Below are 14,994 nucleotides of genomic sequence, written 5' to 3'. Positions count from 1 at the left end.
ACCACTGCATTTGATAACTTCTGGGAGGAATGTAAATTTTTATTTTCTCAACATTTTTGTGTCTTCATTCTAGAGCGGCATTTTTCATATTCTCTTAAGACTAAGCTGCAGAACAGGTAGTAGTCTGCATTGTTAGAAGAAATTTCCTCACTTGGAGTTCCCTTTACCAATAAAATGTGCTGCACTGTGTTCCCTCCCCAAACAAAGGCAGTTGAATGACATAGTGACATAGTCCTAGACTTGGAGTCAGGAAGATCTGAGTTTAAATTCAATCTTACTAGCAATCTTAGATACTACTTAACCTTTGCCTCAGTTTCTCACTTTGCAAAATTTAAAACACTATAAATTCTGGTCATTATAGCTACTGGTTTGCAAGTACATTTCTTAATTTGTGATTTCAATATAGTTGAATTGTTATGGCTCATAAAATAAATAAAGTAACTGATAAACACTTAGAAGTTTTTGGTTTTTTTTTATTTTAAAAGCAAAATGGGGTCATTGTGGAATAAAAGGAATATGCTGGGATGACCTTCAATAGTGATCAAAAAAGACTAGTTGTATTTGAAAAACCTAACTTTCAAGAGAAGTAATTTCCATTTTCTAATTTGCTTATTGTGATCTGAAAGAAGAGGTTTCACCTGGTATCTCATTTTACAGGTGAAGAAACAGGCCCAGAGAACTTGTAACTTGGCTAAGATCACACATAATAAGGGGCAGAACTTCCAGGTCAGGGCTCTTTTTCACTAGACTCTAATTATACGTACATTATACGTATATATATTTTTAAACAACATGAAATACAGAAAATAAATGTGAGCAACTTTTGAGAAATGAGGATTATGTATCCATATAATTCTGGGTATGAAAATGCAGGGCTCCCCTTGTTTGGCTTTTTATAACCAAGGCACTAACAAAAATGACCCATGTTTTAGGGTGTTGCAGAGCAAGGCCATAAATAGCATTCCTTTTGCAAATCATATGTTGAGCTAAAAGAGTGATCAAAATACCAGATGGGGAAACTGAAACTCAGAGATTTTAAGTGACATAAGTCAAACTATTTTCAGAAATAGGATTTGAACCTGGCCTTTTCTAACTCTTCAGCCTTTTCCCACCATATAACCGGTATAGTTAGTGTGTGCCATATATTTTTGTGTCATGGATTGCTTTGACAATCTGCTTAAGATTATGGACCCTGTTTAAAATCACAAAATACATAGGATTACAAAGGAAACCAATTATATTGAAATAGTTATAAAAATATTTTTTAAAAACAGGTTCATGGACCTCTAAATTTGAACTGCTGGTTTGAGGCAGAAGAGCTTCGATTTCCTTTGTGTTATCCTGTTCAATTTTTAATCTTACCTGGACATCTTTCACCAAATAGTTTGAAAGTCAAATATTTCTCATTAGCAACCCCCAGAATGTTTACACCTTCATAATATCTATTTGAGACAAATTGTCATATTTCAGAGTATCATTATATTCTCACAATTGATCATCAGGATTGGAGGAGGAGGGTACAATTGCTTTGTAAAAAATAATTTGAATCTAATACATAAAAAGTTAAAAGGAAGCATGCAGTAGTAAATGGAGTTGGCCTTGATTGACTGTGTGAGTGACCAAGTCACTTAAACTCTCAGGTACCCTATGCAGCCCTCCAAGACTTTTTAAGTTACAGAGAAGGTGTTGAGTTAGTAGAAGGTGTGTCCTTATTCTAGCCAGTGAAATCACAGGTGTAGCCTCTATCACTAGCCAAAAAGTTATAGTAAATATGGACATCATACTCTGGCTTCTAGATCTCGGAGGATTCTGCAGGCAAAGTGAAGGGGGATTTCTTTGTCTCATATCTCTTCATGAAGCAAGAGGTTGCTCTTTTTATTTGTGCCATCCACGTTTTCTGTAAGAGTTAAAAAAAAAAAAAAGCTTTATCAAAGAAGGATTCTAGGGGAAGATGGCCTGGATTTCCCAAATTCCCCTATAAGAGTACCTCAAAAAAAGTTTAGAATGGCAGGAGTAATTGAAAGTTGTGACAAAATAGATATTTAGCCTGACAACTTGAAAGGGCATTTGGAAAGATCTGATCTCTGCAGGGTGGTCTGGGGAAGTCCAAATACTTTGGGGTAGATAAATTTGAACCAACAAGCTCTGGGGACAGCTGTGGAGGCTTTCTACCCACAGAAAGTGTGGATTTTAGAGTTTGATCAGGGGAAGACTTGGAGGGAGGCCTCCACTGGTACTAGATCCGGCCCAGACTTGGTCTTGGGCAGCGGTTGTGGAGGAACACATAGCTAAGTGTGATCACAGAGAAGTGGGGCCCTGCTGGCTGTGGGCAGGCAAGGGAGCAGAGTCCCTGATTTAGGTTTTAGGGTGGAGGGGTGAGCTGAAACTTGCAGCTAATGGAAAAATTGGAGGGAGCAAGGGCATTTGAGACCAGAAATGCTGGGGGCCCGGGGCTGAGTTCAAGGACTGAGAGCCATTTATATAGACCGAGGTGGTGAGTCAGATGAGCAGTGACTATACCTGATGAACTCTAGAGCAATAGATGCATCAAGAAGTCAAAGGCTTCCGGAGCTCAGAAAACAATAGAATAAAAAACCTGAAGCCTGAGACATATCCTCCACAGCAACAGAGCCTAACCCTTAAAATAACTAAAACAAGCTGTAAAGATAAATAAGTGAATAAAATAAAACAAAATTACATCAAAAATTTGACCACAGATAGCTACTATGGTGATAGAATAGGAAAATGGCAAATGTTGGAGGGAATGTATAAAAATTGAAACATTAATCCAGTGAGTGGAACTGTGAACTGATCCAGCCATTTTGAAGAACAACCTGGAATTATGCCCAAAGAGTTTTAAAACTGTGTATACTTGTGTATACTCTTTGACTCAGCAATACCACTATTATGTCTGTTATCAAAAGTGATCATAAAAAAAGGAAAAGAACAGATATGTTCTAAAGTATTTATAGCAGCTCTCTTTATGATAACAGAATTGGAAATTGAGAGGTTGCCCATCAACTGAAGAATAGTTGAATAACTATTCATAGTTGTGAGGGAACACTACTGTGCTATAAGAAATGATGAACCGGTTGATGTTAGAAAAACATGGAAAACTTGCATGAAATAATAAAAAGTGAAATGAGCAGAATCAAAAGAAAGTTGTATACAGTAACAGCATTATTGTTTCAAGAATCACTGAATGAACAAGTTATTTTGAATATTAAAAATAGGGTAACTATATTTATGTACACCTGCATTTTTGATTTCCTTCACAAGCTAATTGTACAATAATTCAGAGTCTGATTCTTTTTGTACAGCAAAATAATGTTTTGGTCATGTAAAAAAAAATAGGGTAAAATTAGCACTTATACATTTTTATTTGGATCCATATTTTCCTGGCTATCTATTTATACTTTAAAACCAATACCCACTTAACACTGTAGTATTTTATTTTTATTTTATTTTGGTTTGGACCTATGGTTCCATCTATATAAAGCTCTGCTTCTTGAACTGTGTGTTACGATCCCATATGGGTTCTTATAACTGAATATGGGGGTTGTGAAATTATGATTTATTATCAGTAAAATGTTTAATTTACACCTATTTTATATATCTATATACTCAGGGTTATGTAAAAATTTCCTAGGTGAAAAAGTGTCATGAGTGGAATAAGTTTAAGAAGCCCTGACATAGAAGATAGTGTGTATACACCATTGCAGAACAGCAACTCTCACTGAAACAATTGCCTGGGAGACTGGGGGATAGAAGCGGTCCCACAGTCCCTATGGGTCAAAGGTAGGACTTGAACTTAGTTCTGGTCAATATTGGCTAACTTTCCCACCCACTGTTATGCTTCTCTCCCTTAGTCCATTTCTTACATGTGATGTATTGTGATAACACAAGGCCTTTGTAAATATAAATTCATGCAGAATAGGTAAATTTGAAAATGCTGCAATACAGATCCTGTGGAGAAAGTCAAAAGTTTTTTTTTTTTTTTTTTTTTAAGTTTATGGAAAATGAATGGTATAAAAAGAGAATAGAAATAGAAGTCCTAATGTGAGCCAGGACTCAGCAGTAATCTTAAGGAACTTTAATTCCTTAAGTTAACTTAAGTAAACTTAAGGAATTATAAATAACGTATTCTTTTGTCTGTTGCAGAAGTTCTTATGTAGCTGAGTATCTAACCTATATCCTCTCAACTGGAAACCCAATCGGCACTTGACATCATCTGGAGGTAGTTCAGTTACTGGGATTATGGAATTTTGCTAAGCAGTAAACAGTTGAACAAGGGAGTTGAGTTCAGAAGCAGTCTGGTTTTCCTCATAGTTGCATGGCAGATAGCAACAGGAGGGCATCTTGAACTTTATAAGAATGGAAAACTCTGATTATGATCCATCTATATAACAGAATCTAAGGCCAAAAAAAGGGCCAGCTCCCTTCTGTCCACTTGCCAAAATATTCATCTTGTTCTTGATTATTTTTAAAATAAAGGTATTTTAAGTGGATCCTTTCCTCATGTAAAGCTTGAAAATTATAAGTGAATAATTACATTATTAAATTAATAAACAATAATTAATTGAAGTACTTACTTTGGCTGTTTCTGTTTGTGCTTGCAACAAGAAGGCTGCTATACACTGTTGATAACGGTTTTTGTGTTGTAGAAGAAAAGCATTTCTTAATCCAAACACTAGGAAAAAAATATTTAGAGTGACCTATTTAGCTGATTATTCAATAATAAAATATGAATAGTCTCCTTGTTCCTTTTTTAAATAAAATAATAGCTTTTTTACTTTTCAAAATACATGCAAAGATAGTTTTCAACATTCACCCTTGTAAAATCTTGTGTTCCAAATTTTTCTCTTTCTCCCCCTTCCCTGGACAGTAAGTAATCCAATACAGGTTAAATATGCAGTTCTTCTAAACATATTTCCACATTTATCATTCTGAACAAGAACAATCACATCAAAAAGGAGGGAAAAAGAGAAAGGGAAAAAGAACTAGCAAATAAGATGAAAAACTATGCTGTGATCCACATTCAGTCTTCCCAGTCTTCTTTCTGGGTGCAGATGGCTCTTTCCATCACAAGTCTATTGGAATTGCCTGTAATCATTTCATTGTTGAAGAGCCAAGTCCATCACAGTTGATCATCCCATATTTTTGTTGCTACATACAATGTTCTCTTGGTTCTAGTTATCTCACTTAGTATCAGTTCATGTAAGTCTTTCCAGAATTTTGTGAAATGATCCTACTGATCATTTCTTATAGAACAGTAATATTCGATAACATTCATATACCATAATTTAGTCAGCCATTTTCTAACTGATAAGCATCCACTCAGTCTCCTGGTTCTCTTTTGATTATTTGTTTGGGAGAAATTAGGGATAGTGGAAGATTTGCAAGATGGTACAGATAGGGAAAGTGACCGTAGAACTGTGAATGATATCTGAAACTTAAGGAAATATAATTCATAGCATCACCAGCTCTGATCTGGAAAGGACCCAAGAGATTCTCTAGTTCAACATCTCCTTTTTGGAGCTGAGCCTGAGACTTAGAGAGATTAAGTATCTTGACTAAGGGCACATAGGTAGGAAGTCGCAGAACCAGAGTTCAAATGACTCCATTATCCATTCAAATGATGGGAAATAGATCACTTTTCATGGAATAACCTTGATATTGTAAGTTTAAGTTTCCATGATAAATTTTATATCAGAAAACAATCACTGGAGAAAAAGAGGCAATTCTCCCTTCTTGTCATAGTCCCTTGCTTAACAAAAAAGCAGATACCAAAATAAAGCATGAAGATAACGGCTCAGACCATTGCTTCCTGAAACACTCAAACAAATGAAGTTGGATGTGAGAAGGCAAAACAGTGTTGGCAGATCCTGGGTGTTGTAGACCATTTTATTTCCCAGATGGTATGTCAAAGACCATGTAGGATTCTATTCTGGGAGAAGATTCTTTTTACACAGCAGGAACTCTTAAAAATGTCTCACTTGAATTATTGCCATTGGAAAAAATGCATAAATCTTTCAGCTCATCTATTCTTTGTAGTCCATTTATTTTTAGAACCTAAGGGAGCAGACCCAGTCCTAGACTCTCTAGAGGTATGAGTACAGTCAGAGAGGCTGATGGAAGACTAGTGGTTTCCTTAGTTGATCATTAATCCACGGCTGCTCTCTTTTCATTACTTTTACTGACTAAATGAAATAAATTTAGTGATGACAGGACTTCTTTGAGGCAGGACTGACTTTGAACAGGAATATTGATTTCCATTATAAAATGTAATTGACTGTCTCATCTCTGATTTGAAGTAAGTGTTAGATTTTGAACTACAGGGCTACATGATGCTTTCTTGGAAAGCAAAGAGAATTCACAAAATAGCCTTTTTAAATGATGGAGTAGAGAAAGACAAAGTAAGAGTTTATTTTTTAACATTATGAATCTTGTCTGATTAACTGGAATCTGGGGGGAAGGGAGAGAAGAAAAGACAAAGAAGAAAGAAGTGGAATTCCTTAAACAAAAAACTACTGAATAGCTGGAAATATGGCAAAAAGAGGGGTTCCAGCATATAAAATACAAATGGGACTATATATATACATATATATATATATTTATATATTACATATATAGTTGTTCCAATGTGATCAATTATGATCAGTTTCCATTAAAAATCAAGGTGCAGGAATCAAATCATCTTTGTTCTTATGACAATCTAGTTGAACTCTTCCTCTTCACTGTATCTTTTGGCTTCTTTTAGCATCTTATTTTCACATGGATCAAAAATTTTAACTGGTCTAACGTTAACTAGATTTATTGGGTGATTAAGTTATATACAATGCCATCCAATTTAATTCATCACATTTATCATGTCTACCATGAGCAAAAGAAATATGGTGTATTGGATAGAAGACTAGACTTGGGGTCTAAAACGTGATCCAGACTAAAGCGTGTTTAAGACCCAGTTTTAACATATCTTAGCTATATTACTCTGGTTGATTATCTTAAATTATCACTTGCCTATTAGAATGATCTTCCTGGAAGAAATAGCTGTTTTTTTTTTCTCTTGATATCCCCTGTATTTAGGGTTGTGCTTGGTGCATAATAAATATTTAATAAATATCTGTTGACTCATTGAGTTGGTTTGTTTTGTTTTGGGATGGTGGTTTGTACCCAGTTCGTGTCCTACTGTTTTCTGGTTTTCCCCACAGTTTTTGTCAAATAGTGAGTTCCTATCCCAGAAGTCTTTGGATTTATCAAACATTAGTTTAGTATGGCACACATATTTTGTGTACCAAAAATATTCCACTGATCCATCTCTATTTCCTAGCCAGTACCAGATAATTTGGATGATTGTGGCTTTATAATATAGTTTGAGATTTGGTATTGCTAGGCCATCTTCCTTTGTATTTTTTCCCCATTAATTCCCTTGATATTCATGACCTTTTGTTCTTCCAGATGAATTTTGTTCTTCCTTTTTCTAGATCTATCAAATAATTTTTAGTAGTTTGATTGGTATGGCTGGTTTGTTCTACTTTGGACCAGACCTATGATTTCACTAGTGTAAGAATTTATGAGTAAAGAAATTTTCTACTGAGACATATCAGAACTTGCTCTTTATTTTAGAGTCTTAGTTGACTGGTAGGGGGGAAGGGAGTAGGAAGTAGAAAACTTGCCCAGGATCACACAGCTAGCAAGTGTCCAACGATGGATTTCAACTCATGCCTCTTGATTTTAGAGCCAGTGTTCTATCTACTGCTACCTAGCTGCTTAGTTCTCATTTTTTTTTCTTTTCTTTTAAATCTCCTATTTAATCTAGACCATCTTGGTATGAATGTTAGTTTAAACAAGGAATTCCCAGTTCTTCAGAGGATAGTGCTATACTATCCTAGAACTTTTGTATGTTAGAGAAGCCCAAGTATATCAACTAATACAGTGAAAAGATATTTTCTTACTATTTTCCTCTCTAGCCCTTCTCATAAGTAGGGAAAATGCTCCAGAGCCATTCCCCTCATTCATGTGGATTATTTAATAATATCAGGGTTGATCTCAGTCATCAAGGATTTGTCATTTGTTCAGCATGGGTACTTCTACCATTGTACATGATGGGACCTTCCTTACAGATGAGTGGTCTTCATGCATTTTTAGAGTAAAACTTTTTATTACCTGGTGACCAACTCTGGTGTTAAAACTCACTGGACAAAGCTGGACTAATAGAAATAAAGAGGTACTGTATGTAGAGTAGTAGAAATAGTAATATAGGGCATGGTCAGGACCAGACTTAGCTGGACTCAGTAAGTTCAGATATATACGATCATATTCTAAAGATAAATGACATAAGTGATAAGGGTCTATGAGTCAGAATGGAGTGCAGGTCTTCTCGATTCCTATGTCATCTTTCCATCCACAATACCATGCTACTTTTCATCCTTAGCCCCATATGACAAATGATACAAATGAATCCCAGAGAAGGGAAATAACTTAATTGAACTAAGCAATGAGACATAGTAATTATGAAACTGAATATCAAGTCTGGAACTGGGTTCAGATAATTGATAATCTTTGATAATTTTGATAATTATCTTTGATAATTACTAGCTATGTAACTCTGGCCAAATCAATTAATTCAGTTCTCTGAACCTTGGTTTCCTTATCTTTGATTTACAAATCAAAGGTTTGTACTACATGGTCTTTGGGAGCATTTAGGTGGTGCAGTAGATTAGAACGCTGGACTTGAGGTCACAAAAAGTCATCTTCATGAGTTCAAAACTGGCCTCAGGTACTTACTAGCTGTGTGACTCTAGACAAGTCACTTAACCCTGTTTGCCTCAGTTTCCCATCTGTCAAATGAGCTGGAGAAGAAAATGGCAAACCACTCCAGTATTTCTGCCAAGAAAATTCCAAATGGGGTCAGGAAGAGTTGGACATGACTGCAAAATAAAAGATAGTTTCTAATATTCCTTTCTCTCAATCAATAATCCTATGATTCTAAAGCAACAGAATTCCAGGTTAAGTAGCTCCCAACCTAACATTCTCATTTACCACACCTGCATACCTGCAGGTTCTTGAACATCCCTTAATCCCCTACTCTCTTTTCAGAATAACCCTGTTAAAAGAATCCCTGCTTCTCAAAGACTTGTAAGATGTATCAATTGCATTAGCATTAAAAGAAAATGTCAGTTGGTCCAGTTCTTCCTATAGGTGAGTGCAATCCTATTACATTTGGTAATATAATGATTAAATTATGGCAGCTGCTGGACTTTGTGGCCAATATGCTGCTGATCAATGCAGTGCCACAAAGGCAGGAAGAGTCTACCTGATATGTGGAATGGATCGATATTTTTAACCACCAGCCGGTCCAAAGGAATGGGTTGATCGAGTACTGTACAAGAACCACCTTCTTTAATCATCGCCTGTAGCTCCGGGGTAAGGGAAGGGCAGACTAACCCAATGTCTGAGCCCCCAAGTTTCTGAAACAAAAGAAAGAAATTGTTTAATAAATTAAAAATAGCACATCCACACTGTGACCTAATCAATGATATCTTTGTTATAAACAGCCCTTTTAGGTGACATCTTAAAATATTATCTCTGATGCCTCCTGATCCTGAAAAGAAATGCTTTTCTAATAATTTAAGTCCTAACTAAGATCTTACCCTCTACAAGGAGCCTTTCCTCTGAGATTATCCCCACTGTATCTGACCAGTATCTTGTTTGTACGTAGTTGTTTGCGTGTTGTCTTCCCCTCATTGGACTGTGAGCTTCCTCATGGCAGGAACTGTTTTTGTCATTGTGTTTTGTTTTTCTTTGTGCCCTCACACCTAGCTGAATGCCAGCCACATGGGCATTAAATAGGGTTTTAAAATATTACTTCATTCCTTCACTTTTGAAAGCCATGGTCACTGGATCTTCATCACCATTACACTTATGAGATTTCTCTTTCCAATATTTTGATCCCTTTTGGAGTAAAATGGAAGGCTAAAGAGACAAGGAATGATTCTGGCCCTACTAAATTTGGGATTGAGTCACAAGGGATGCTCCAAATTGCACAGGCTCCAGCTAATCTCTGAACCCTAGAGTCTGCAAATTGTTGCAATCATTTTTAAAATAAGAGATGAGGCAATTTAAAAGAGATGGAAATGATCCTACTTTGCATAATGGAAATAAAATGCAAAACAGCACAAGAGAACAGCAATAATTTGCCTAGAAAATAATGGTATGGCTTATGGATAATTCCATGACATGACAATGTTGGCCATAATGCTTCTTTCAAGGTCCAGTTGGTTTTGGCCATATTGATATGCCATAGGCTAGCATTTAAAGTCCTTTGTAATCTGACTCCATTCTACTTATTACCATTCTCCCTCTCATAGCTGTAAGATAAATGGGTCTGTTTGTTATTCCCCCATATATGACATTATATCTCTGTGCCTTTGTATAATTGGTACTAAGCTGCTCCCTGTGACTGAAATGTTCTACTCACCTCTACCTTCTCATTTCTACTTCTACCTCCATCTCCATCTCTTCACCTCAGCCTCCTCACCTCCATCTCTTCATCTCCACCTTCCACCTCCCCATCCTTACCTCCACTTCCCACCTCCACTTCCCCACCTCCATCTCCTGGAGCCCCTATCTTCATTCAGTACTCAACTCATGTTCCACCTTTGCCCAAAGCCCTTTCTAGTATTTGAAATAGTTTTTTTCTTCTGCCAAATTACTTTGATGTTCCTTTGCATAAAATATGTACTTTTTTGGTTTCTTTTCCCTTCCACACACTGAATGTAAGTTCCTTGAGGGCAGGAAATGGATTTCATTTTTGTCACAGTATCTCCAGGGCCAGAGTAAAGGCAGGTATATAGAAGAAATCAATTGATCCAAGTGGGGAGGGTAGGTAGGTGGTAGAGTTTCCCTTTTTTGATATTACTCTCCTTCTTCCCTTCCAAAGAAGCATTTTATCTAAAAGATCTTGACCTTTTCCCCTCTCCCTTCCCTTCTCACCTCCCAGTTTTATCTCTGGGGAGGCTTTACTAAATGAGATGATAGATAACAGACAGGAAATTCTTGTTATACCCTGAAACTGGAGACAGAAAACAAGGTCAAGTTGTGTAAATGTTTTATCCCCTAAGGGACCTTGTGGTTTCATCAACCAGTTGCCTCCTATTAACTGTCCCATCCATCACTGCAGGCTCGTCTTTCTTTATTTAGGCAGCAGTATTACAGCTGAATAAATAAAATTATGGACTTTCTGATTTCCAGTCCCTTTGAGGTAGCAACAGACTTGAGATTGCTTCTGTGATTTCAGGGATTTGGTTGCTTGTAGCTAGTAGAGGGAAGGAATGAGCATTGAGCACCAACTATGTGACAAACTATGCTATGATCTTTATAAATATTATTTCATTTGATCTTTTCAATCTCTATTACCCTCATTTTATAGTTGAGGAAATTATCTGCCAGACAGAAATTAAGTGATTTTTGCCTAGGGTCACATAGCCAGTATGTATAAAACTCTGGATGTGAACCCAGATCTTTCTGGTTTTGAGACTGGCTCTCCCTTATCCCAAGCTACATCTCTTGAGATGGTGATTGAAGGAAAATATTGTCTTGTTTACCAGAGTATAATTCTTTAGAAAACTAGAATTTTTGGCTAATACCTGTGAGTTGATTTTTTTGGTATCAAAACCACATTTGATTACAAGGCACTCTTCCTGACTATTGGTAGTAATTAATAGTCTACAGTGTTCAGGAGAGTCAAATCAGAGCACTCTTCATGTCACACAATAATTGAATTATGAAAGTGGAAAGGACCTCAAATTACAGTTGAGGAAACTGAGTGTCACAGAGGGAGAAGGACCTTAACACGGCCATCCCTAACTGGTGGTCCAATCATTTTTCCATGATACCAGTCCATTCAAGAAGATTCTCTATATTAAAATGTTCATTGAATAGAAGAGCAGAGTCTTAGAAAAGATAGGATTATAAATGGGGAGATGCATGCTAGGTACAAACACTTTGTAGCATGTTTAGATTTTTAAAAGACATACACAGAGGAAGAAAGCAAGGAACACTAGTGGAGGAGGAATACAGAAAAAGTGACGCGGCTCTAGAACAATAGTGTTTTCAGCTCAGATGGACCAAAGGCAGTGATTACCATGAAGATGATCAAAAATGCTTTGGTGTTTTTTTGTAACTATATTGTGAGCAAGGTAAAGACCAAAAGAGCAACTTGATCAGTGATTGGGATTACTGGGATAATGGGAATAGATTCAACTCACCAGCTGAAGTATATTATTCAATAAACTTAATAATTGTGTGACTCTAGGCAAGTCACTTAACCCTGCTTGTCTCGGTTTCCCATCTGTCAAATGAACTGGAGAAGGAAATGGCAAACAACTAGAGTATCTCTTCCAAGAAAACCCAAATGGGGTCATGAAGAATCAGAACATCATCAACAAAAAACTCTGAGTTTTAGGTGGGTGTGGCCATTTCTTTTCTTTGAAGCCCCAAACCCAATACATTTTCCATTTGAAAACCAAGTAAGGGGAGATCCTTGTTATCTAGTTAATTAGTGCAAGAAAAAGACCAATTAAAGACAAATTAATTTGATTTCATTCCATGTAATTCCACAAAAATATTGCATAGGTGAGACTCTGTTGCTGGGTACTTCAGGATATGGAAACAAAAACTAATTGGTTTCTGTTCTTACTTGTCTTATATTCTACTGAAAAGGTCAAAAAATAGGCATATTAAAACAAAATCTGGAATAATTTTGGTTTATGAAACTGGAACAGGTATGAGAACCCTAGTAATGATAAATTTGTCCTGCTTTAGTTTAAGAAATCTGACTCACTAGCCCTGAAACTAGTCCTGAAAGGGAATAGAGTAAAAAAGTGGTAATATTATTAGTCTCAACTTAAGAGCTCCTTTGCCTCCTGCCTCTCAACGTAATTATCTTTTCTGCAAGAGGTACTTTTTCAGAGGTAGCTGGTGCAGTGCATTGAGTGCTGACCCTGGAGTCAAGAAGAGCTGAATTCAAATCTCATCGGAGGCCTTTACTAGTTGGTTGTCTCAGTGTAAGGCTCAAATGAGAATTGTAAAGAGCACTTAGCACAGTTCCTGGCATGGAATAAACATTTTATAAATACTCAAGAGAGCAGGGTTCTGCCCCAGAACAGAAGAAGACCTAAGTTCAAGTCTTACCTTTTCTACTTATGATCTGGCTCTCACCCAACTCCTTCTTTTTGGGAGGGGGGATTTATCTACTAAGCTATTGATAAGTTGCTATCTGTGCTGATGAAAGAAATAATAGAGTTTAGCACCTCTAAGAACAATTAATTAAAATGATGGTGGCCCTGCAAGCTTCCATCCTACTTGCTCTCTACCTTTCCATCACCTCTTTGCAGAATACCCCAGGGCATTCTCTTTTTTGGGGGGAGGCAGTTGGGGTTAAATGACTTGCTCAAGATCATACAGATAGTGTCAAGTATCTAAGGTTGGATTTGAACTCAGGCTCTTCTGATTCCAGGGCCACTGGACCACCCAGCTGCCTCTTTCTCCCCTAGCCCAACCCAGCTACTCTTAATGGGAATTTGTCCTGAGTGGTGAATACTATCATGTTCCAAATCACAGTGTTTGGAGCATGTTTTGTTGATTTCTGCTATAAAGGCTGCTTTTAAATTCCTAATTCTCTCCTCAGCCTCAGTTTTCTCATCTGTAATATGAAGGGGTTATATACAATGTTGTCTAAGGTCCCTTCCAGCTTCAACTCTAAGATCCTGTGAAGACTTTTGTTTTTTTTTATAAATCTCTGTAAAAATCACCACCACAACAACTACTTATTTAAAAGAAAACAACAAAAACTCAGTAAAGTGAGAAATAGCTTATTACCTTTTTGTTGTGTTTGGTTTTTGTAATTAGTAGGAAGTCATCAAACAGAAACAGGTAGACATCTAGGAATCTGATGCTTTCTGAGGGAAGAGAGGGAAAGGAAAAGTGGGGCAACAAATAGTAATGTAAGCTTTTTTTTTTTTTTTAAGTATATTTTAGTTGATCTCAAATTATTCCTTTGAGATATATACTGATTGTGTGATATTAGGCAGGTCACTTGATTCCTTAATCCTTGAAGACTTTGAGACTAAAATTTGGAGAAAAAAATGCCAGTTTTTATTGGTATATAGACTTGTGATGGAAAGAGTCGTCACTATAATGAGGCTATGGAGACTAAATATGGATCAAAGCATAGAATTTTCACCTTTTTGGGGGGTTGTTTGTTTTCTTGTTGTTTTTCTTTTTTGTGATTTTTTTTTCTTTTTGATCTGATTTTTCTTGCATAACATGATTATGGAAAATGTTTAGAACTGCACATGTTTAACCGGTTTATTGCTTGGGGAGGGAGGTAGAGGGGAAAGAGGGAGAAAAAGTTGGAATACAAGATTTTGCAAAGATGAGTGTTGAAATCTGTCTTTGCATGTATTTGAAAAATATTAAAATTTTTAAAAATTAAGAAAAACCTTTATTGGTACAAGTTACTTAGGTTTTCTGAGTCAAAGTTTTCACACTTGAAGACCTGAATTGAAACCTCACTTTTGCCATTTAACTAGCTTTGTTATCTTGGGCAAGTCACTCAGCCTTGATCCTGGAATTTAACTGTTGAATCACTGTTAAGTTGCTCTCTGTGCTGATGGAAGGAGTTCCCACACTAGAAATCCCCAACATAAATTCTTTTTATATGTGTATGTCTTTTCACTCATAAAGCAGGATATGTGCAGTAGAGAGTCTGAAGTTACAGTTCGATGATTTCATTCATTATTAGAACTTAACTCTTTTTCAGACATGGTACAGCATTGATTTACTTTTGGAGTCCCATATTCTGGGACATTAACACCGGTCTTTTCCACATACATACTTGTACTCAAAAAGAAACTCTATCTATGATTTTGATTATTAATAATGAGAGTGTATTTCATTGGATTCCAAAGTCACAGTCCTAGTGGTTTTGAA

At 36.4% G+C, this 14,994-nt stretch overlaps 1 protein-coding gene across 3 annotated transcripts in view; it reads right to left on the bottom strand.

Moving 5' to 3' along the window:
• Positions 1–1,646: 1,646 nt before the first annotated feature.
• Positions 1,647–14,994, bottom strand: part of LOC100923793 (pleckstrin homology domain-containing family G member 7) — a 75,462-nt gene continuing 62,114 nt past the window's right edge. The window contains exons 13-16 of one of the 3 annotated variants that reach the window (XM_023504365.2): positions 13,882–13,961; positions 9,317–9,470; positions 4,593–4,690; positions 1,647–1,897 (exon numbers count right to left, since the gene is read on the bottom strand). In XM_023504365.2, coding sequence (XP_023360133.1) covers positions 1,793–1,897; positions 4,593–4,690; positions 9,317–9,470; positions 13,882–13,961 — 437 coding nt within the window. In that variant the 3' untranslated portion in view covers positions 1,647–1,792. The remainder of the gene's footprint in view (positions 1,898–4,592; positions 4,691–9,316; positions 9,471–13,881; positions 13,962–14,994) is intronic. The other 2 variants (XM_031938416.1, XM_031938417.1) reach the window with 2 other exon arrangements.

This window comes from Sarcophilus harrisii, chromosome 5 (assembly GCF_902635505.1).
Source record: "Sarcophilus harrisii chromosome 5, mSarHar1.11, whole genome shotgun sequence".
NCBI lineage: Eukaryota > Metazoa > Chordata > Mammalia > Dasyuromorphia > Dasyuridae > Sarcophilus > Sarcophilus harrisii.
The sequence above is the reverse complement of the archived record's forward strand: the minus strand, read 5'-3'. Positions and strand labels throughout refer to the sequence as shown.